The sequence below is a fragment of the Halichoeres trimaculatus genome, unplaced genomic scaffold (genome assembly GCF_033239565.1).
Source record: "Halichoeres trimaculatus isolate MK-OKI-2021-1 unplaced genomic scaffold, fHalTri1.1 fHalTri1_scaffold_20, whole genome shotgun sequence".
Classification (NCBI taxonomy): Eukaryota; Metazoa; Chordata; class Actinopteri; order Labriformes; family Labridae; genus Halichoeres; species Halichoeres trimaculatus.
The window spans coordinates 11,001,328-11,024,104 of NW_027437198.1; the positions used below are offsets into that span (position 1 = coordinate 11,001,328).

General features: G+C 42.2%; 2 protein-coding genes across 2 annotated transcripts; both read left to right on the forward strand.

Annotated features, from left to right (window-relative positions):
* LOC141809419 (SEC14-like protein 1) lies at nt 1–13,403 on the forward strand. The gene is made up of 16 exons (XM_074696419.1): nt 1–187; nt 539–627; nt 7,476–7,625; nt 7,714–7,845; nt 7,929–8,057; nt 8,142–8,361; nt 8,574–8,683; nt 8,821–9,010; nt 9,542–9,630; nt 10,251–10,321; nt 10,420–10,591; nt 11,040–11,174; nt 11,374–11,508; nt 12,190–12,441; nt 12,539–12,717; nt 12,838–13,403. Exons 2-16 carry the CDS (start codon nt 565–567, stop codon nt 12,941–12,943), a joined length of 2,133 nt encoding a protein of 710 aa, XP_074552520.1. The 5' UTR covers nt 1–187; nt 539–564; the 3' UTR covers nt 12,944–13,403.
* A 1,441-nt stretch (nt 13,404–14,844) lies between these two features.
* On the forward strand, nt 14,845–22,045 carry srrm2 (serine/arginine repetitive matrix 2). The gene is made up of 14 exons (XM_074696368.1): nt 14,845–15,100; nt 16,023–16,274; nt 16,462–16,557; nt 16,705–16,884; nt 17,069–17,152; nt 17,236–17,301; nt 17,386–17,415; nt 17,542–17,661; nt 17,761–17,899; nt 18,016–19,997; nt 20,081–21,031; nt 21,118–21,192; nt 21,300–21,407; nt 21,539–22,045. The coding sequence occupies exons 2-14, from the start codon at nt 16,027–16,029 to the stop codon at nt 21,591–21,593; spliced, it is 4,134 nt and encodes a 1,377-aa protein (XP_074552469.1). The 5' UTR covers nt 14,845–15,100; nt 16,023–16,026; the 3' UTR covers nt 21,594–22,045.
* The last annotated feature ends 732 nt before the right edge of the window (nt 22,046–22,777 follow it).

A 22,777-nucleotide genomic window follows, 5' to 3' on the forward strand; every position in this document is an offset into this window, starting at 1 on the left:
TCAGACTCCGCCCACTCGTGATAGGGGAGTGAACCAGACCTCGGGACTGACAGACCAACGCAAAGTAGTTTTTTGTTAATTTATTATGGAGGGAAATACGGCGTAAACACCGTCCAAACACATGGGAAATACGCACAGAGTCGGACAGTGACTCATTATAAATTTATAAGTTGGATTTAAAACTCCTGTAAGTAATTTTCGCCTTTGTTTCTTGCTTGTTCGGACCGTTTGTCTCTGCAAACACCAGCCTGGTACGGTCCTTCTCTGGCCGTTATTCAGTATTATGTAACTTCAATAACAACTATCACAGCCCATATAACCTGTGATAACTATGGTTCAGATTAATGCGCCTTCTGAATTCACCGCAAAGCAGTGCCGTGTTACTTTTACATTTTGAACTTTTTCCTCTCTCTGTCTGAGATAGAAACTTTTAGTCCTTTACCGCTTCAATAAAAACCACATGATGTAAATTGCCCTCAAGCTGGTTTAAATGTCATATCGCAGCTGTGTTATGTTTCTGTCTGTGTTTGTTTAACAGAGGCTTCCTGTGAATAAGAATCAACCATGGTGCAGGAATACCAGTCCCCTGTTCGGGTCTACAAGCACCCTTTTGAGCTTATAATGGCGGTGAGTAATGTTATTATCCAGGCTGTAGTCCAAGTGAAGATCCAGAGTGTCTTCCTTATCAGGTTCTTGCATAACACAGCTTGGGACTTCACCTCCTGAGACCCTGTGCCCTCATATGGGGACATAACATTTATGCTTTTCTGTGGCATAGTACTCTGTTGTATTACACGGTGTTTAAAACCAAAGGTCCTCATATGAGAACATCATGAACTAATTCCTATTCCAGGACAGGGCTCAGATTTTACACTTATTACAGGGTGTCCACGGGGTCTTAAAAAGTATTAAAAGTTGATAATTCAATTTTGGGAAAGTTAAGGGCCTTAAAAAGTATTAAAAAGTCTTAATTGTGGTTTTATGAGGTATTAAGTTTCATAGATATTCAAGCTTTGACCCAAAAAATATTCATGAATATTTATTTTCCTCCTTGCAACTGTCCCCTGATTGGGACGTTAAACATTCAGTTGATAAAGTTCTAAAATAGAATAGAATAGAAAAGAATAGAGTTACTTTATTGATCCCAAACTGGAAAAATGTTGTGTTAACAGCAGAAATCGATGGAGTCAGTAAAGAGAAATTAAATACAACATTAAAGCAAATCACACAATCTCCGGCACATGTCCTAAATTTTTAAAATGATTAAATAATTTCTCATTTTCTTCAGCAAGTTGGCCTTTAATAACTACTGTTTCTTGTTGTGGGAGTGTCGATAAACCTGCTTTTAGTTTCATTTGTTCTATCAAGCTTTATTCCTCCTTAGCTTACATTATTTCTGTAAAAATGTAAACTACAACTGTTAAAAAGTGGATGTGAACAACAACTGAAAGTTGCGATAAAGTCTTAAAACTTTTCTAAAGGTTTTTGAAAAAGGTATTGAAATCAACCTCAGGATTTTAGCATATACCCTGTATTAGGTACTAATCCCAAAAGGTAAGGGAAAATAAAATGCATATTCAACAAAAACTTAAGTCCCTTGGATCAAAATCTGGGTAGCTTTGAAAATTTTAAAAGTTTTCTTTGTCTGCTTATTTGGAGCTCCTGTGAAGAAACTCTTAGCCACTTCTGAAAATGACTTGATATAAAAGTGAGTTTTTTTGTTTTTTTTTGTAAATTTTGATGCCTGTACCCACTGCATGGCCGTAAGTGCCTTTATTCCAAATTTTATATTAATAATAATGATAACGATAATGATAATAATGATAATAATTCATTCATTTTCTTAACTGCTTATCCTGTTCAGGGTCACGGGCGACTGGAGTCTATCTCAGCTGTCATTGGGCGAGAGGTGGGGTATACTCTGGACTAGCCAGTTAATCACAGGGCTAATGATAATAATAAAAATAATAATACATTTTATTCATATAGAACTTTCTAAACACTCAGTGATGCTTTACACAGCATAAAATCATAATATAAAACAACACACAGTAATAAAAATGAAGAAAAAAAAGATCACTGATTTTCAGAAAGGATCAGATTTTCTGTCAGCTAACTCCACTAAATGTTGCAGAACAAGATCTGCATAGAGATAAGCTGCTGATCTGTCTACAGGTGGTGCAAAAATAGACACAAACATAAAATTTCTCACTGGAGCTGTCCAAAAGCAAAAAAAAATACTTATTAGTCTCAGAAAAAAACAGAAAATCCTCACAAATTATGAGTTAGATCAACTCTTTTTGCCGTTCCTGATTAAAAAATCAGAAAAAAATCAGGTATGAAGCATTGAACACAGACATTTATTTCCTCTTTTTGTCTGACCATAAACATCCCAACTACTGTACAGATCTCATGATAAGACAACATGTACAGGACCCACTGTGAGACCTAACCATGCTTATATCTCAGGAGTCACATTCAAAACTGGTGAGAAAATGTATGAAATCTCCTGTTTGTTGAGCAGAGATGGTAATTTACAGCAAACTTAAAACCTTTCAGACACCTACAAAGTGTCTGTAGCCTTGTCTGCCTCACAGGGTCATCCACCTCTCTACAGAGATTCACTTTCCTGCCATCAATGCTGTTTGTGCACGGCATTCATCGCAAAATATACCGTCTCCTTTCTGCTTTTTTGTTTCGATGGGATGATAAATACAGTAATCTTCAGGGAGCAGACTGTGAGAGAGCTGCTTATTAACCTTTACGGAAGTTTCTCTCTTAATTCAATACCGGGTTCAAATCTGTGCAACTTTTGGATGATTCTGTTTTTTTTGTGATGGTTGCTTTTCATACAATGCTTCAAGAAGTCGAGAGGGTCATTGAGCCATTATTATTTTTATGATGTATTGCTGCAGTGAAAAAAAATGGTGAGTTATGTAAGATTCCTTGAATTCCTTCGTGTCTCACTGAATTAATTTAACTGTCAAAATATTTACATTGCAGTGCTGCCATGTTCCGCAGTCCCCCTAAGGAAATCTGCTAATGTAAAGGAAAAGATTTTAATTTTTAAGACTTTCTTTTTCACCACAAGATGAGCCCACACAGTCTAGAGAAGAATAAACCTTTACTCATATGTTTCCTCTTTACCTACAAACTAAAACTCGATGCTGCAAACTGGGAAGCAAAAGTAGGTCAGAAGTAAGATAAGCGTGCATTTTCATGAGAAAGACTCTTTTTTTTCTCCTTCTGTGTTATGTTTATTGTTCTCTGCTGTTACATATTAAACCAAAGACTTATGAAACATCCTCAGCGTGGGGTAAAGACCGTGATGCTGCAGGCACTCACACTTTGCTCTGCAGCTCCTTCACCCAACGGTCCGAGTCCACACCTACACAAGCTGCATTTTCCCTGAAATATCTCCCTCTTTCACTCTCCTATTCCTCCTGCATCGCTGCACGTTATTGAAAAGGATCATAAAAAGGCTTTTTGTGGAGAGTAACAGCTCCAATGAAAAGATCCAGGCCTTGACGGAATAAAAGAGAGAATCCAGTGAAAAGAGTAACCCTGCTCGGCTCCCATGTATCTTAGTTTTTCTCATTAGTGCCCGACTGATCCTGTCTTTGGGTTATTCCTCCTGCTAACAACCAGATTCAGTGTCCTGGACATTATGTTATCATCAAACATAGACATCGACGTGACTTTTAGACTTCCTTTATCTTCCTGTTAGTGAAACTCACAGCGTTTGTTTACACACAGATACACTATGCTTCCTTTAAACAGCATAATTCCATTCAATCAATACTGCAGGAGGAAATAAAGCTCCTTTTGCTCTGCAGTTACAGCCATTAGTCTGTTAATAGCTGTGCCCAAGTGAAGTATGGTGGAGGCATAGGTGTTTTTGCTGAAGTTGAAAAGTCTCCTGGGGCTGCTAACATTTGATACTTGTCAATAGTAAGTGTGTTAACCACAGGGGATGAGCATGAGCTCAGGCTCTTTAGGAAAGATACGATCAGAAGAGCGAGATCTAGCTCCAGTTAAGGTAATTCTGAGAAAGCCAAATATCACTGGGCGTTTTTTCTTACTCAGCTGTCAGAAAGCTAATTCGATTTGGAAACTTACTGATGAACAAGTCAACTTTTCTTTTGCCGAGCTGGCTGTTTTATAATGAATTTTGGTCTTTTTGCATCTTGGTTTGACATTAATTTAAAGAACAGGTGCTTAAAATGATCAGACTGACCCAGTAATGTGTAGAGTTTTTTTTTGTTTCAGTTTAGACATAAAATGAAAACAAGAGGGAGGAGAGGGGGAAAGAAAGTAAAGTCCATACCATGTCCCAAAGTTTGAGATCAAGAAAAAAAAACACCTCAGCATATAAGCACATGATAACAACAAGCAAAAACTTCAAGACTTGCACAAATGCCACTGCACAGACACCGAGGGGGCCACACGCAGCCTCACTTCGGCACGTGTGCAACAAACTTCAGCAGACTGCACTGTAACAGAGCCAAAGGAGGTGTTGACTTAACCCCCCATAGACTCAACAATTGTCTCTGCCGTCTGATGATGACAATCAGACAACGTTTCGGTAATGTTAACATAATACATAGACTGTGATGTGTGTCACGATCATAGACGTCATCCTGCTTGACTCAAAGTGAGGTCACCCAAAAACTGCTCCCTCTGGTGGCTGGCTGCAGTATAGGTCAAAAAATCTGGCTCCCCAGTCATTCCAATTGCCTGTGGTCAAACTTTAAAAAATTAATACTCCTCGTAGAAATGTTTCTCACATCCAATTGTTGTGGTGATTTGAAGATATAATTTGGCTGCCTTTTATTCAAGTTCTCTTTTTCTCTGAAAAGTTTCATTTTCATTAGTTATAAGAGGTTAAAAATAAGGCTTTACGTCACGTTTGACATGATGATGATAATTGACAGCTGCTGTTTTTGTGGGTTTTTTGGGGGGGGATTGTGAAATATGTCAGGAGGTGGAGTCAAGAAGAGATTAGACTCTTGAAAAAAAAAGTTATTATTTTTGTCACCCAGCCCCACTCAGATTCTCCCCAAATCCCTCACAGTCTCTACTGCACAGACTCTGGCTGCACAATGGCGGCGCCTGTGACTGGGTATTTTGGCTTCAAAACCGTACGATGATAAATGGCAAAGTCCATTCTATATACAGTCTATGGGTTGTGTCACGATCAACAATGAACGCCATCTTCCTCGGCTTAAAGTGAAATCACCCCAAAAATGCTCCCCCTAGTGTCTGGCTCCAGTATAGGTCAAAATATCGGTGTCCCCAGCCATTCCAGATGAGCTGTGGTCAAACTCTAAAAAAGAATTGAGGAACTTTTATACATTTTTTTTTTTTTTGCTCAAAGTATTTTTATAGACATATTCAAATTATACATAGGAGTATACAGATGGAATTACATGCACTCAATACAACCCTATTTCCCCCCTTCCCCCCTTTCTGCTCAACACAGCCCCATCCCTACAACAGTATTACTGTACCGTTAGATAATCAAATAATGATGATCTTATAAAGAGTTATTCTTGTACCTACAAATATAAAAGTAATTTTAGATAATAGTCAAAAAATAAATTAATTAAATAGATAAATAAAAGTAAAATAAATACAATAACAGTCAAGATAATATGGAAGTATTCAGAAAATGATAAAAGGAAATAAAAAGAGAAATAAAAAAAAAATATATAAAAACAAATAAACAAACTTAAATGAACTTTTATACATTTAAACTCAAACTCCCAGAAGGCTTATTCAACCTCAAAGACCTACATATAGAGCTGAACGTCACACCATTTGGGCTATCAGATCAATATCAGCATCTGCCATTACTCAAGGCTGCAATATTGGTATCATATCTAAGCATTCCACTGTGACTAGGGATGGGTACCTTTCACATTTGAAACGATACGGTACCAATGCCTGGTACCTGGGGATCGTAACGGTACCAATTTTTTGGGTACTTTTTTGTGTTTATGTGGTAAAAAATATCAATTTGTGTAATAATAAAATACAAATTTTATTCAATTTAACAAATTTATTCTTCAATATATAACCTTGCAATACTGTGTTCATGTCCAGCATAGAAATCACCTACTCTTCTACTCCCTCACAGTCACAAGGATGCATTTAGGTACCTAAACATGGTACCTTTTGATTTTACATGAATCAATACCTGGTGCTTTGACAGAATTCGGTCGGTACCTATAAAAGTACCTAATGCAGAACCCATCCCTTACTGTGACATATAACACCATTCAGAATACAATGTATGACAAATTTCTAACAACATTTTGTGGCAGTGCGGCCTTTCTGAATGAAGAGCTTTAAACAGTTTTCTTTATTAATGAGATGCAGCAGCTTGATGTTGGTGGCATGACAACGGAGGCAAACAAATAAACAAGGCATTGAGGAAAATTAAGGCATCAATGTGGGAGAGATGTAGTGTTTCCTGTGAGGGAAAAAATAGGGTTACTTGGAGTGCTTGTGGCTTGAATGGCCAGTAAGCTTCTAGTAGGGTTTTGTCTGAACACATCTAGCTGACCTGTGCCTACAGCCTTGACTTGTTGATTAGTAGGTGAAACCCCTGATATCTACCAGGTTAGCATGGAAGTTTCTCCACTTTTTCTTTCAGTCTGCTGAGTCTCATTCCTCCTCTGTAAACTCTGAATCACAAAGGTCAAAAGCAAACACAATGTCATGGTTTGGTTTGGTTTTGTCTCATTCGTGGCTCACAGATCCAAACAGCTGATCAGGCCTTCGTGCTTTGGTTGTAGTTTGTTCATTTGTCAGCAATCAGGGACACATTGTTTTCACTGTGGAGTCTGTGAGTTACGTAAGATCAGTCAATGCTGCTTATTTACCAAGAAAAGCTCTCCTATCAATTAGCTCAGTGAGTAATGTCATCGTATTGATTGGGCCGCTTGCGTGCTGTGCTTCATCAATACAGGCGTTGGCTTGTTTGTGAAGGTGTGTGTCTTTAAGGTTGAATCAGGATAAGAAAAAAAAGATTTCTTCACTTTTTATACATTTTCTGTGTCTTTGGTTTGTATGTTGCTCTTTAATCTGTAATATTTGTCCACTCCCTGCGTCACACAGCTGGTGGTGGTGTAAGAGTTCCCTCCCTGCCTGTAGTTACTCAGTCACTTGTTACATAGCCGGGTCTATTCCTGTATATCCTGAAACAGCTGATCAGTCAATATTGACAGGTGAGTCCTGGATGGATCAGTCAGGACAAATGTTCTCACCATGAGCAATAAAACACGGAGTAATCAGGGCTGTGGAAGCTGGCACAGATACCGGCTGCTGCTGTGCTGAATGTTCAGTTTTATTTGTAATTTTATGAACAAAGGAAAGCCACTGACTGGTAAATGGAGCTTCAATGAAGCAGAAAGGATGTTGCTAAAAAGTAAATAACTATAAATTCTGACTCTCATGATATTCTCCCTTAGGCCTACATGAGGAGGTTCCCGAAGTGTCCCCTGATCCCTGTGTTTGTAGACAGTGAGATCATCAACGAGAGCCAAAGCAAAGACGGATCTACACTGGTGACGGAGAGGCGATGTGTCATTGACATCGAGGCCCCACGGCTGCTCAAGAGGGTATCTCTGCTGACCTAGATTGCAGTTTTTTGTCCCCTTCTTCTGAATATTTTTGTAAACTGTTTCTTTTTTCTCTTTCTGCTTCTAGATCGCCGGTGTCGACTACCTTTACTTCATCCAGAAGAACACTCTGAATCGCAGAGACAGGACGCTCCACATCGAAGTCCACAATGAGACTTTTTCCAACAGAGTCATAGTTCGAGAGGCCTGCAACTACACGGTGAGTCCAAGCAAAAACAAGGAGACAGGAAAGTCTGATTGTTATTGATTGGGTAATTTTTGTTTCATGCTCATCTCTCTCAGGTTCATCCAGAAAATGAGGACTGGACGTGCTTTGAACAAACAGCCAGTCTCGATATCAAGTCGTTTTTTGGCTTTGAGAGCTCAGCAGAGAAGATTGCTATGAAACAGTACGCCAGCAGCATCAAAAAGGTTTGACGCTTTTTGGAAATCAGCCTCAGGCTTTGAAAACCTAAGTTGCAGTGACTTGAAGTTATCCTCTTTCCTGTGCCGTAGGGGAAAGAAATAATCGAGTACTACCTCAGAGAGCTGGAGGAAGAAGGCGTCACATACATACCTCCGTGGACGCCCCCTGTCGTCTCTGGCTCTGCCGCTGCTCGGCTGCAGCCTCTAACGCTCTCTCTAGCCAGAGCCATCCCAGGGAGGGGAGCTAACCTCGGGCAGGACAGCAAAGAGCTGGCTGGCCCTTCAGAGCTGCCGGCTGGCTCTCCTGACGGTCAGTATTTCATAACAAAAAGGCGTAGAAGGAAACCATTAAAGTGATTAAATGTAACAGTTCTATACTCAGTGTTTAAATGTTATTGCTCACATTATTCAGCAGCAGCTAACACCACAAGGCTTGCTGGGATAACCTGCTTGTTCCTTTTTGTCATGTTTATGTACGCCATATGTTCCAAATTAATACTGCGTCTGTGTTTCCGCCTGCAGACAAGTTGGACGCTGATTACATCAGGCGTTACCTTGGTGATCTTACGCTCATGCAGGAGAGCTGTTTGATTCGACTGCGCCAGTGGCTCCAAGAAAACCACAAGGGCAAGGTCAGACATACACCAACACCGAGCATTTTTACCTCCATGAAAATATTTCAGACAATCTGCGGCTCATTTCTTGCTGCTAAAGCCAGAAGTTGGGAATGTAACACGATAAAAATACAGGTTTTGGTGTTGCTTTCCAGATTCCCAAAGATCAGCATGTGCTGCGTTTTCTGAGGGCCAGAGATTTCAACCTGGACAAAAGCAGAGAGCTGCTGTGTCAGTCGCTCACCTGGAGGAAGCAGCACCAGGTGGATTTCCTGTTGGACACATGGGAGCGCCCACAGCTGATGCAGGACTACTACACTGGAGGCTGGCATCACCACGACAGAGGTGATGATGAGGGACTAATACTTTGATGATCCCTCCCTTCCTCTGTAATCCAGGTGGTGACAGAGGCACGTGTAGCCAGCATCATGACTTGTGCTGTTTCATGAGATTAGTGTATTGTGTTGAGTGAAAGTGAAAACAAAGATAGCGATGAGGCGGAGTGATTCACTTCACATTGTATTTATAAAGTCCACACCAGTCTGAGTTTCTGTTAATGGTTAACTGTTCAGTCTGAGCACCATCTGTCTGAGCTCACATGTTGGAGGGTGAGTCATCGCTTTTAACGGCTCAGCTTATCAACCTGATGACATTCACATAGGAAGAACCCTATGTTCACACGCTTTATTACGTCTTTAACAAGGTGAAACTGCAACCTCAAGTACAAGAAATGAGTCTAAGCTTAGAAAAATTATCTCTATAAAAAGATCTGACTCATTCACCATTGAACAAATCTGTGTGTGTGTGTGTGTGTGTGTGTGTGTGTGTGTGTGTGTGTGTGTGTGTGTGTGTGTGTGTGTGTGATGTCTGTTATAGATGGCCGTCCTCTTTATGTCTTGCGTCTGGGGCAAATGGACACGAAAGGTTTGGTTCGAGCTCTCGGAGAGGAGGTGCTACTGAGACAGGTGACATGATCCTTCCACCTCACAGTGTACATATGTAGCCATTCTCAGTTTTAAGTAGGGCTGAACAGCTAATCAAAAAGGAATGCAATTTGCAAACCACAAAGGCTGCAATTAAAATAAATAAATAAATAATATTAGAAAATAAAGAAACAAAAAAGTTTCATGTACACAGACCTGGGGGGAAATACAAAAACTTGTACATGTTCTTTCTTAAAACCAGCAAAAGTCAATATGTAGTTTTTTCTGGAAAAAATGTTATACGTCTACGAGGCTTTAAGTTAAATCAATCAGTAAATATTTTGCATTGGTCATAATAATCAAATAAAGATATCTTATTTGTATCAATTCATGCACTAATTCATCTCATTTTATCATAACATGTAGGCCTGTCCTACAGGAAAGAATTGTTTACATGTTAACAGTATCTTCTGTCATGTTGGTCACACTATAAGATGATTTATTGCTTGTGTTAGTGAAAAGTACAGAAGATAAACACCCACCCCCCAAAAAATGCAATATTGGCCCCAAAAATCGCAATAAGTTTATTTTCCAAGATTGTTCAGCCTTAGTTTTAAGTATTTTTGTTTACATTTGTTTTTAACTTGATGAACATGACGCAGGTCCTGTCCCTGAACGAGGAGGGTCTGAGACGATGTGAAGAAAACACCAGAGTCTTTGGCCGACCTATCAGGTGCATACATAAAAACTCCTTCCTCTCTCTGTGTCTCATTAATCAGATGTTCACACTCGCTCATGCAGCCTTGTAACGTCCATGTTTTTCTCTTGAAGTTGTTGGACCTGCTTGGTGGATCTGGAGGGTCTGAACATGCGTCACCTGTGGAGACCAGGTGTGAAAGCTCTGCTGAGAATCATCGAGGTGGTGGAGGCCAACTACCCTGAAACTTTGGGCCGTCTGCTCATCCTCAGGGCGCCCAGAGTGTTTCCAGTGCTCTGGACTCTGGTGAGGACACATTTTAGAGCTTTTATTTTAATCTGCACCTGCTAATGTGGATTTAATTAATCCTCTGACTGAGAAAATGGATTTAGTAGAAGTTGTAACAGAATCCCCTTTTGGATTTTTCTCTTGCTGGAGCTCCTAATGGCTGAGGAGGGAAACATTGTGAATTATAAATAAAATAAAGCAGAAATGGTGAGGGAGATAATTACAGCTATGCATAATGCATGAGGGGAACTTGATTAGTGCTGCACCAACATACAATGGTATAGTTCATAGATGAGTAATGATGCTCTGCAGAGTAATAAAGATGAGTTGCTGTACAAGTGCACAAATATGTAGGAATAATTTAGGAAGTAATTAAATTACAAAACTGCACGCAGCCGAGGTGTTAAAGGACCAAAAGCTTTAAGATTTTGGGCAGCATCTCAAAGCTTGGCGTTTTCTTGCACAGGTCAGCCCTCTGATTGATGAAAACACCCGGAAGAAGTTTCTTGTTTATGCTGGAAATGACTACCAGGGTCCAGGAGGACTCGTCGACTACATCGACAGAGAAATCATCCCTGAGTTCTTAGGAGGGGACTGCATGGTGAGACTCAAATCACAGCAGAAGCACCCTAAAATCTTTGCACCTGTGTTCTGAAAAGGATGAATAGTATGCTCCCAGGTTTTATATTCAAAGAGAAGTCAGAAAATATTCAAACCAAACTCTGAATTCTCTCATGCGGCAGTCTGAGCTGTCTCTTGTTGCCTTGGCTAAGCTTTGTTTTTTCTTTCCTCCTCTCTAGTGTGACATCCCTGAAGGAGGTTTGGTGCCCAAATCTCTGTACAGGACAGCAGAGGAGCTGGAGAGTGAAGAAAACCGCCTGCTGACTGACTCCGTCTATAAGAGTGCCAGTATTTTCAAGGGAGCTCCGTATGAGGTACATTTCCCGCTTCAAACCCTGCACACAGAGCTGGAGGGTTGAATAATGACCATCTTATAATAAAAAAAGAAGACAGTAAGAGATGGAAAGCTATGATTCAGAGTTAGTTTAAAATAATAAAAGGAAAATTAGAAGTTATTGTGGGATGAAAAAGTCAACATTTTTAGATTTTTCACTATAATGATCATGAAACTAAAAGTAGGAAATATAAGACCTGAGGTCACTTCTGTGGGTTAAAATCACATGTATTTCTTGAAAGGTCTAATCTTAACTCTTATTAACCACCTGCCTAGCTGCTATTTTGATGTTTTACTCACAACTATGACTCTTTTTGTTACTTTATCTTAAAGTTATGGATGATTTATGACTTAATACCATAGTTATGACTTTTTCTATGATTTAGACTTTTTATTTTCTAGTTAGACTTCTCTGTATCATCAGTGGGAATCTTTCTTCATGTTATTCTCTTTGATCACTCATTATGACCTGTTATCTCGCAATTTTTTATTTGTACCGTATTTTTTTACTCATATTTTTAGACGTCTTAACTGTCACTACTTAGAAATGTGCCCATGCTTGATTGTATACTTTGGATTAGAGTGCCACCAGCTGGAGAAAAGTTGCCTAAAGTCAGACTTTTTGCTTTTCTGAGTCCATTCATTTCACATCCTCCCACAGATGCTGATCGAGATCTCAGAAGCCTCCTCTGTCATCACCTGGGACTTTGATGTCTCCAAAGGAGATGTGATTTTCAACATTTATCACTCCAAGAGGACCCCTCAGCCTCCAAAGAGGGACACACTGGGAACCCATAGCATACCATCCCTTGGGACTGTTAATGCTCAGCTGATAGACAAGAGCTGGGTGCTGGGTCAGGATTACAGCATGGTGGAGAAAGCCCTGATCTGCAGGGAGGGGGAAAGTGTGCAGGTGGGAGAAGAGTTGGAGGAGTGTATTCTTTCAGCAGCTTAACTTAATTTGTCTCTGTTCAGTTTCCCATCTCTGCTTCTTTCCTCTGGTCTAACAGGGTTCCCATGTGACACGCTGGCCCGGCTTTTTTATCCTCCAGTGGCGCTTCCACAGCTCTCCAGCCTGCACCGCCTCCAGCCTGCCTCGCGTAGACGATGTGCTGGCCTCACTGCAGGTCTCATCCCACAAGTGTAAGATCATGTACTACACTGAGGTGCTGGCCTCCCACGACTTCAGGTGAGCATCTTCATCTCCCTGTTAGTTCAAAGTTTTATCTCCATGTTTGTCAGATATTTTGCGCTTGTTCTGTTTTAAAAGAAACACACCGTTACATTTTTTAAAATGTTCCTCTTCCAGGGGATCCATGAGCAGTCTGGAGTCCAGTCACAGTGGTTTCTCTCTACTGAGTGCTGCCACCACTTCCTCCAGCCAATCACAAGCCAGCTCCATCATCTCAAGGTAGTGCCCATCCAGCAGACAGCGTATCCGCTGATCTCAGTGTGCCTTCAGTGCCTTCTAAACACGGACATTTTACTCAAACACTAAGACGTAAGATGACGGGAATGTTGGAAAAGATTTGTCTTATTGTTATTTTTGTGGACCTCTTTTGTTGAATAATGTGTGTAAAAATATCACCTTCTTGTCCATAACTGATAACTGACTTCGACTTTTTTTAAATGTGATCAACAGCAGTACTAATGCACCAATGATTTGTAGCTGCAACAGTTATGTGATCATGACGGATAAGTTAAATCAAAGTAATAAGAAACTGTTCATCGTACACAGCTCATGTCTCTGAAGTTGCTTTTGTTGTCCACCAGATGTCAGTGTACTCTTTGACTGTATGGATGTACCTCACTCACTTTGTCTGAGCTTTAGTGAAATCAAAGATTGTTTAATAAAGATTTTATCACCAACATGAACACTGCAACAAGTCTGAGAGTGCTTTTTAAATAAATCTTCAGAAAACAATGACTAGAGATGGTGTTATATCATTCTTAGAGCACCATTTAAGATCAAGCTCATCTACCAGTTCAAGGACTGGTACTCCACTAATCATGGCTGGCTTCAACCAGAGAGGGAGGGAGATGTGAAGGTTTTAAGCAACACCACCACCACTGAAGAGGCCTTGGGTTTGCTCAACCACAACTTTGATCTGACGTTGGTAAGGCGCGCCTTTGTTCACTGGTATGTGGGGGAGGGCATGAAGGAAGGAGGGAGAGTTCTTTGATACCAAAGAGGATATGGCTGCTTGGGAGAAGTATAATGAAGTGTTTTCCATTCACAGCTGAACCAAGTGAATATCTTATTACTAAATTTTGATGTTGTTTATTGACCCTAATGCATTAAAAGTTATTAGTATCTCAAATCCTTGACAGTTGTATGGTCAAAGTATGGCCTTTAACCTGATACTAACATTACCCTGAACATATATTTCTTTACAAATCCTTCTGCTGTCATTTTTCTAAGATAGAAAATGATGCTTCCACAAAGCGTAGCTCTCATAATGGTCTCTATACTCTTCCGGATCTCCAGCCAGTAAGAATTTATTGAGAGACAGTCCAAAAGATATGAAAGTGATTGGCCCTCCCCTCTCTACAACCTCTCCAACACCTTGTATTTTTGTGTTATACTCCTGTTGTGTTGGTGATAATGAAATACCTCATGATATTTCTCCAATCAAACTCTCACCATGAGAGGGAGCAGGTTGTTTTCCATATTTGCTCATTCATCTCTTTTCCCTCCTTTATCGATATTGTAATACTAGCCTCTTTTTCCCACTTCTCTTTTACATAAACTGTGTCACCAAGGAGTTTTTACTTCATTATTTCCAGCATGCTAGACTTCATAGACAATAAAACATACTCAGGTATGAATAAGAGGATACTTCTAACCAATATATTCTGTCTTACAAGAACTTAACATCTCTACCTCCTTAAGCTATCAACTTCATTCACAAGTGCCATATTAGAAATAAAATTAGATGTTGATACAGGCATTTCTGCAAAATAGAGCTTTAGCAATACTATAAATGTACAAAAATTTTCTATGGCTTGGCTACCGACAGCCCTGTTGACAAAAAATGCGTTTTGGTTAATAATCTTGATTCCTTGATACTGTCATTTAAGTGGAAACAGTGCTTTCATAGCTTTCATTTTTGGGCCCATTATCAATACATCTTATTTATTTATTTTACACATAAGCTCTATTTCAATTTTTTAAATGTTCATTGCAAATATCAGAAAATGAAAAAGCCAAAAATAAAAAAAAAAGTTTGTCATGGGTTAAAAATTCCTGTATTTAGATAAACTATACATTAACTGACGATCAAATGCCCTTATCTAATGTGAATGCTGGTCCCGGCACTTGAACGCACCACGCGTAAAACGGTAGTACCGTACGTCTGACGTCACTTGATCTCGTTTCCCCCTCCGATTTGAGAGAGCGGCTAACTGAAAGCTAACTAGCGAGACAAGAGCTAACAAACCGTATTAGATATCTCCACTGGTCTACATTTTTGCGTTTTTAAAGCCCTTCTTTGGTTTTCTGGTACACGGGAATTTTTTTACGGCAAATAACTTGCTACGTAGATTTTTGTTCGCTCGAGGAGGAAACACAGGTACGTAACAAATACGTTAGCAAGCTAGCTTAGATAAAAGTTGGGCCTTGGTTAATATGGTTTTAAATTTAGCGCGTTTTTATTCAACTATTGACTAAGGCAGCGTGTATAAGCCTTCCAAGAGTGATCTAATGAATTATAGTTAGCATTACATTGTTAATTTTGGTCTTAGACATCATGTATTCGCTGTTTCACATTCAGACGTTGCAACAGGCCTCTTGTGCCGCACGTGTTAATGCAAGTCAAACTGGATTATATCGCCTAAACTTGTTGGAGAAAGACCCAGAATATCGCGTTTAGTAAACTTTGAAAAAGCAACGCGTATCATCTTTTTATTCGTTTACTGCGACACTGTATAAGGGGTCCGGGCTACCACTGTAATAGGCTGTCAACAAACCAAACCTATAGTCATCCGTAGCAAACGCATCCACAGCTGGACGAGAGTGTTTCTGTGATCTCATGAAACCGTGTTCTTTTGTAATTAAGCTTCATCTTCTCAAAGACTTCAAATAGAGCCAGTGCTAGTCTCGAGAGTCTCCTGTCTTATTTATGTCAGCCATTTTAGATAACAAAGTCCTTCAGTATATTAAAATGGTCAAAATGGTTAGTGGTGAAAGTACAGAAGCAAGTGCTTGTGGATTTTTTTGCTTGATGAAACGTTGAATGTCGATGATGAATTTGCAACTTCTTTTACGTTTTCAAAGATGCCTGCATAACGATTTGTGTTTAAGTCAGAAGACGTTTTACCAACACTATGATCAAACTAAGCTTCCTGTAGCAGATGACATCATCCCTGAAACACGAATGGGAGGCAGATAATGCTCTTCATTTACTGTTTTTTTTGCACTTTTTTAAAGAAATGTCTGAACCTGGTGTGGATCGTAACTCCAATCTTATCTGTGTCCTCTTCTTATTTCTGCAGAGTCATGTACAATGGTATTGGCCTGACGACTCCACGGGGCAGTGGCACTAATGGCTATGTGCAGCGGAACCTGTCCAGCCTGCGGGTCAAGCGGCCGCGGGATGAACGGGGTGGCGAGCGTGATGAGAAGGACCGGGAAAGGCTAGAGAGTCAGCTCAACAGGCAGCCCAATGCGGACATCCTGGAGCACCAACGCAAGAGGCAGCTGGAGGTCAAGTGTGCTGAGCTGCAGGACATGATGGAGGAGCAGGGGTAAATATCAGCTTTGATTTATTTTGTTTCCAGGTAGATCAGGAGGGATGGAGTGGGACTGACCGCTAATTTTTTTGATATGTAAGACTGCATACAGTAGACAGCTCTTGATACAAGGGGTTAAGAATAAGGGGAGCTGTTAACGCTAATATGTGTGGTTTTAAATATTCTCTGTTGGTTCTGTCAGGTATTCAGCTGAGGAAATCGAGGAGAAGGTGAACAGTTTCCGTATGATGCTCCAAGAGAAGGAGGAGCCAGCTCCTGCCCCAAATGAGAGACCAACGTAAGTTCAGGCAGCAGGATTTCTCAATCTCTCATCTCACAAAAGCAGCCATTTAATAAATCTTTAAAAAGATGAAACCTTATTTTTAGCTTCCACTCATCTTTCACAGAATGAGTCAGACAATGGTGTGTATCTATTTTCTCCCAGGGCAACAGAGACTCATGCTCTGGCTGCAGCAAACCAGCAGAAGAATGACCGTCTCCGCGCTGCTTTTGGAATCGCCAGCGACTACGTTGATGGGTCATCCTTCCATGCTGACCGCAAGGAGAAAGAGAAAGAGAAGAGAGAGCAGGAACGCTTGGAGAGGGAGAAGCAGCAGCAATACACGTGAGTAGGAAGAGCACGGAATAAAGTCACGACACTGATGGGCGTTAGATTGACGCCTCTTCTTCTTCTTCTTCTTCTTCTGAGTTCAGTTGTTTCTTCTCCTGAGTATGGTTTGAAGTATGTTTACAGTTTATGATACACTTTCACCACCCTGACTTGTGGCCTGTTGCTTCTCTACTCTCAGGTTGGTGGAGGATTCAGATGATTCAGATTCTCCCCCGAAGAAGCGCAGTCGAAAGAAGAAGAAGAAAAACAAGAACAGAGACAGGTAAGAAAATTAACTGAATATGAGCAGAAAAAAAGTCACTATGACAGAGAGAGAAGAGGTGTGACTTTTATATTTTCTTACAGCTCAGAGAGTCCCTCTCCATCTCCTCGGAGAGAGAAGAAGAAATCCAAGAAGAAGAAAAAGAAACGGTAAAACTAGATTCTTATCTTTTTAATCAATTCCTGATTTCACATGGACATTGATTATCAGCTGACTTCGTGTTGTCGTTGCAGTGAGGTATCTGAAGATGAGGAAGAAGAGAGGTAGGTTTTCCATAAATTTAATCATTTTATGTAATTCTTAGTTTTACAAAAGCCAAATAATTTACTGTGATAGTTTTGTCACAAATCAGTGAGAACATTTGGTCAATAATTTTGTCCTTCGCTCAGTTCTTCTGATGAGAAGCACAAAGTGTCAAAGAAGAAGAAGGGGAGGAAGCATGATGGTTCCAGTCCTCCAAAAGCAAAGACAGTGCAGCGAAGGAGTGTCTCCTCCAGCTCGGCCAACAGGTAAGAGATGATGATAAGGCTTTTTCAATCGCAGATGAGCTTTGAGGGGAAATTTTTCCAATTCTTTTACAAACTAGGGTGTTCTTTCTTTTCTAACAGCTCATCTCCAGCTCCTCCAAAATCACGTCAGCAGGAACCAGCTGCACGAAAAACTGATGAAGGTAGAAAAGGGAGATCACCAGACAGGAGAAGACGTGGTTACGAGGAGCATAGCCCACAGCATCGTGGAGGTGAAGGGGTAAGGCTGAAACTGTCGCTCATAGTGTTTTACATCAAAGTATCCTATTTTATATAAAGTGTTATAAATTTCTCTCTTTTTTTGTTAATAATTGAGCTTTTTTTTCATGTGTCTAGAAAAGGCCCAATCTTGAGAGAGAAAAAGAGCCGCCAAGGGAGCCAGAGAAGACCTCCACCAAGAGGAGACATGACTCCTCATCCCCTTCTCCAGCACCAGAAAAAAACAGAGAGAGGGAAAGAGGGAGACGATCCAGAAGCAAACAGAAGGAGAGTGAAAAGAGGAGGCGCTCCAGGAGCATAGAGAATGAAAAAGACAGAGGAAGACGCTCCAGAAGCAGAGAGATGGAGAAAGGAAGACATTCAGGGAGCAAGGAAGACGAGAGACAGAGAGGGAGGCGGTCAGTAAGTGTGGAAATTGTGAAAGGAAGGCGGTCGAGGAGCAGAGACAACAAGAGGGAGACACGGAAGAGCTCCAAGAGTAGAGAGGGCGAGAAACTAATTCAATCAAGGAGTAAAGACCTGGAGAAAGGGAGGCGGTCCAGGAGCAGAGATATGGAGAGGGGGAGGAGATCCAGGAGCAGAGATATGGAGAGAGGGAGGAGATCCAGGAGCAGGGATATGGATAAAGGGAGGAGATCAAGAAGTAAGGAAAGAAGGGACAAAGGAAAGGACAGTGTTTCTCAGAAGACCAGACATGATTCATCCTCCTCCTCTTCCTGCTCTCCTCCTCCTCCTCCTCCTCCTCCTAAACAGGAGATTAGGAGAGAAAGGAGTAGAGAAAAAGACAGGAATAGGCAGGAGAAAAACACAAGACACGACTCCTCATCCCCTTCTCCTCCACCTGAGAAGGAAAAGTCCAGGAGGGAGAGGAGTGGTGAGAGGGAGCGCAGGACTGACAGAGACGTGCGTTCTAGGCTGCAAAATGAATCGGACAACAGGAGAGACACAGGGAGGAGACAGGACAGAGATGGGTCTCCTCCTTACCAGCAGAAAAACGACAGACGAAGGGATGGACCTCCTCCCCGTGATTCTGTCTCACCCCCTTCACGTTCTCCTGTCAGCACCGGGCGCCAGAGGGACAGAGAGGAGGAGAGGAGAAGGGAGGAGAGGGACAGGAACATGAACAAACAGAGGGAGCAGGACAGAGACCAAGAGGGAAGCAGAAAAAGAGACAACGCCGTCCGACCATCTGCTGAGAGTCGGCGAGATGGAGGGAGGACTTCAGAGAAAGGAAGAAGTGAAAAAGAAGAAACCAACGCGAGGAAAGAGGAGCGAAGAAGCCCTCCTAAAAAAGAGGAGCCTGTGGCCAAACAGGCGGAGAAGAAAGGAGAGAGCAGCAGCAGCAGTAGCAGTAGCAACAGTAGCAGTGACAGCGACAGTGATAGCTCCTCATCCTCCTCGTCATCTTCATCCTCATCCTCCTCTTCCTCTGAAGACGAGGGCAAAGGAGGAAAAGGCAAAGAAGCTGGCTCAAAAAGTAGCCCTGCCAAAAATTCTGCATCAGCCATCGGCGCTGCGGTCCACAGGTATTTATCCAATGGTAGGAAGGAAAGCCCGCCGCCGGCGCCTGAGGGGGACAGGCGAGCTCAGAGGGAGAGAAGTGATGGAGGAGACAAGCAAGAGAAGGAGAGAGGCTCCAACAGAGCTCCTCCAGAGAGTTACTCCTCCAGCAACAGAGGTCAGGAGCGCTACAGCCCCTCACAGATGGACAGCCCCAGTCCACCTGCCTCCCCACCAAGAAGAGCCGGCCCTGGCAGAGGCAGCAGCAGGTATTCCCCCTCTCAGACTGAAGCAGAGAAAACACGGACAGAGCTGAAAGGGAGCGAAAAGGACAGAGGCCGTGAGAGGGAGGCAGCCAGGAGGCCTGTGAGGTCCAGCCCCCCGGCCAGGAGGTCCCCCTCCCCGCCTCAGAAAACCTCCGCAGCATCCCCAGCCCGACGCACTCCGCCAAGGCAGTATCAGGAACCAGCGCCTCGATCCAGAAGAGCCTCTCCTCCCATGGCCAGGTCAGAGCGCGACCGAGAGAGGCAGAGGGAGCGGGGGGCGAGGAGGAGCAGAAGCCGATCCAGGAGTCCAAGGAGGAGAAGCCCACCCAGCAGGTGAGATAAGGACCACTGAGCATCTCCTGTCAGCCGCCTCCACGCCTACATGATGTCATTTAACCTTCTGCTTTTCTCCTCAGGGTACGTCGCTCTCCGTCTCCTCAGCGCAGGAGGAGGACAAGTCGCTCTCCATCCCCTCAGCGCAGGAGGAGGATGAGCCGCTCTCCGTCTCCTCAGCGCAGGAGGAGGACAAGCCGCTCCCCCTCTCCTCAGCGCAGGAGGAGGATGAGCCGCTCTCCGTCTCCTCAGCGGAGGAGGAGGGTGAGCCGCTCTCCGTCTCCTCAGCGCAGACGGACAAGCCGCTCCCCCTCTCCTCAGCGCAGGAGGATAACAAGCCGCTCCCCCTCTCCTCAGCGCAGGAGAATAACAAGCCGCTCGCCATCGCCTCAGCGCAGGAGGAGGACGAGCCGCTCCTTATCCAGAGAACAGGAACAGGAGAGGATCAAGCAGAGGGCGTTAGAACAAGAGAGACTAAAAGAAAAGGAGCGTCCTCCCATTAAAGATGCTTCAAAATCACACAGGTCCTCTTCATCCTCCTCCTCCTCAAGCTCCTCTTCGTCCTCTTCCTCCTCTCCCTCCCCGCAGCGCGAGAGGAAAGAGACCAAAGCACCAACAGAGAGAGACAGAAGAGAAGAGCGTGAGGCCGAGAAGAAGGAGGACAGAGAGCAGAAGAGCCGCTCCTCCTCTTCACAGCGACCGTCCACAGACTCCTCACATGCTCAGAGAAGCTCACAGCCAGATTCCCGGCGCTCTGACGTGACCTCCAGGAGGTCTCCAGCTGTCAGCCAATCAGAAAGCAAACAGTCCTCACATGGTCCAAGCAGGAAGGAGTCACCTGTGCCCGCCCCCAAACAGCCACACCAGACAGCCAGAAGTGAGAGCGCCGTGAACGGGAAAGAGGCGCCCAAAGCCGCCAAAATGAACAGCAGCTCCAGCTCCTCATCCTCATCATCATCTTCCTCTTCCTCCTCCTCCTCCTCTTCATCTTCCTCCTCAGACAGCTCTGACTCTGAAGCTGAGCAAGGAAAAGGGTAAGCATGAGAAGAGCGGAGTTACAGCATGAAATTAAAACCTTAAATTAAAAAAAGTTTTGACTCTTGTTACTGTTTTTTTACAGTAAAGCTGATAAAGCTCAGAGCTCTTCTTCATCATCATCCTCATCAGAGGACGAAAGCAACACAAAGAAAGAACGGTAAGAAAAGAACTGTAAACTAATGTCACTCTGAGTGTAGAAAAAACACAGAATTTCTCAATGAACTTCATTCGCCAAAGTTGTGACACCTGTGTTTTCCCCCACAGCCCTGACCGGCCTGGGAGGGTGCCGGCTGATTCGCTGAGAGACTCACGCTCACTCAGTTACTCTCCTCCGAGATACATGAGAGCCGCGCCGTCTTCGCAGAGCCACAGGTCTGTATCCAAGAGCAGCTTTAATTCGAAACCTGCAACAGCTGGTGTCAGAGCTTTATGGAATTAGGGTTTTTACGACACCAGAACTTTAATATTTGCTCTAATCATTCCCGTCTTTTTCTCCCTGGTAGGAGCGGCAGCAGGCAGTCACCCAGCCGACCGTCCAGCAGCAGACAAAGGAAATGAGGAGAGAGCTCGAAACGCTTCACTTTCCCCTCTAAGTTGTTTCTCTGCTCAGCACCTGATGGTTTCAACTGGACTGAACAGCCAGCGGCCAGAAGAGATACAACTGTGAATGTCAGTGCACTGGTTCTGAGCCACAACACACAAGTTATCAACAAGCAGAGGCTGGCGTAAACATTTCTCTTGATGAGATAGATAAAAGACGTGCACATCACATACACAATCACAGTGTAGTGACATGTAACTCTAACAATTTTCCTCTGTGCTTGTACTGTTTGTTGCATTCTACCTGTAGATATGAGCTGTCTGTATTTTGGTTATTACTATGTAACGGATGTAACAGAAACTGAAATGTGGTAATTTCTTTGTTGAAATGGTTAATAATAATAAAAACGCATTGTACATTTTATTTGGAAGAGTTTGTGTAATGAGTTACAATGAAACAGGAAACATTAATTCTCAATTTTACACATTAAATATGTGTTTGTATGGTGTTTTTGGAGATTAAGATCTGGAAATCTTACTTTGTAAAAAGCTTAGCAAAGAAACAAACTAATAAAAGTGATTTTTTGTTAACTTGGGGTTGGGATTTGAAGCTTCCAGTTGAGGAGGAAATCTTTTCATTTATGGCTGCATAAAAACATATTTCCTTCCCAAAAGAAGAAGAACATAACTCTGTTTTTCAGGTTACACACTCAAAAATTTTGACAGGCCAACCAATGTATTGCTTAAGTTTTCAGAAGTAGTAAGAGTAACGAACGGAAATATTACTCAAGCTGAACTGACCGGAACTAGAACTTTGCCTTGTCTGCAGTTTTACAACAGGGATGGCGACATCAGTATGAGCTGTGTCATTGTTTGTAATTTCTTTTATTTTTTTGATAAAAGAATAAGCTTTAGTGGAAAAGATGTGAAGCTGACTCACAGATTTTGAATTTTATGTCACCCAGATCCAGCAATCATGCAGCTCTTACATTATTTCATGTTTTATTTAATTCACTAAAACAATCGACAATTTTCACCCATTTTTTTTGTTTGAATTAGTGTTATATGGAGAGAATTTTGTTTCTATATTATTCAATCAAAAAGAATAGATTTGTAACAAAAAAAGAGATTTGTAAGCAAAAGAAAATAAGTGAGAAATAAAAAAAAAAAGTTGAGATCAAAACAGAGCAGGTTGCAATTGA

Bases quoted from the DNA above. Each gene is read 5' to 3' on its own strand.
- LOC141809419 (XM_074696419.1), top strand. From the start codon at position 565: ATGGTGCAGGAATACCAGTCCCCTGTTCGGGTCTACAAGCACCCTTTT. The intron at 9,631-10,250 runs GTGACATGATCC...AACATGACGCAG, and splicing joins AGGAGGTGCTACTGAGACAG to GTCCTGTCCCTGAACGAGGA. The intron at 11,509-12,189 runs GTACATTTCCCG...ATCCTCCCACAG, and splicing joins TCAAGGGAGCTCCGTATGAG to ATGCTGATCGAGATCTCAGA.
- srrm2 (XM_074696368.1), top strand. From the start codon at position 16,027: ATGTACAATGGTATTGGCCTGACGACTCCACGGGGCAGTGGCACTAAT. The intron at 16,558-16,704 runs GTAAGTTCAGGC...ATTTTCTCCCAG, and splicing joins GCCCCAAATGAGAGACCAAC to GGCAACAGAGACTCATGCTC. The intron at 16,885-17,068 runs GTGAGTAGGAAG...CTCTACTCTCAG, and splicing joins GAGAAGCAGCAGCAATACAC to GTTGGTGGAGGATTCAGATG.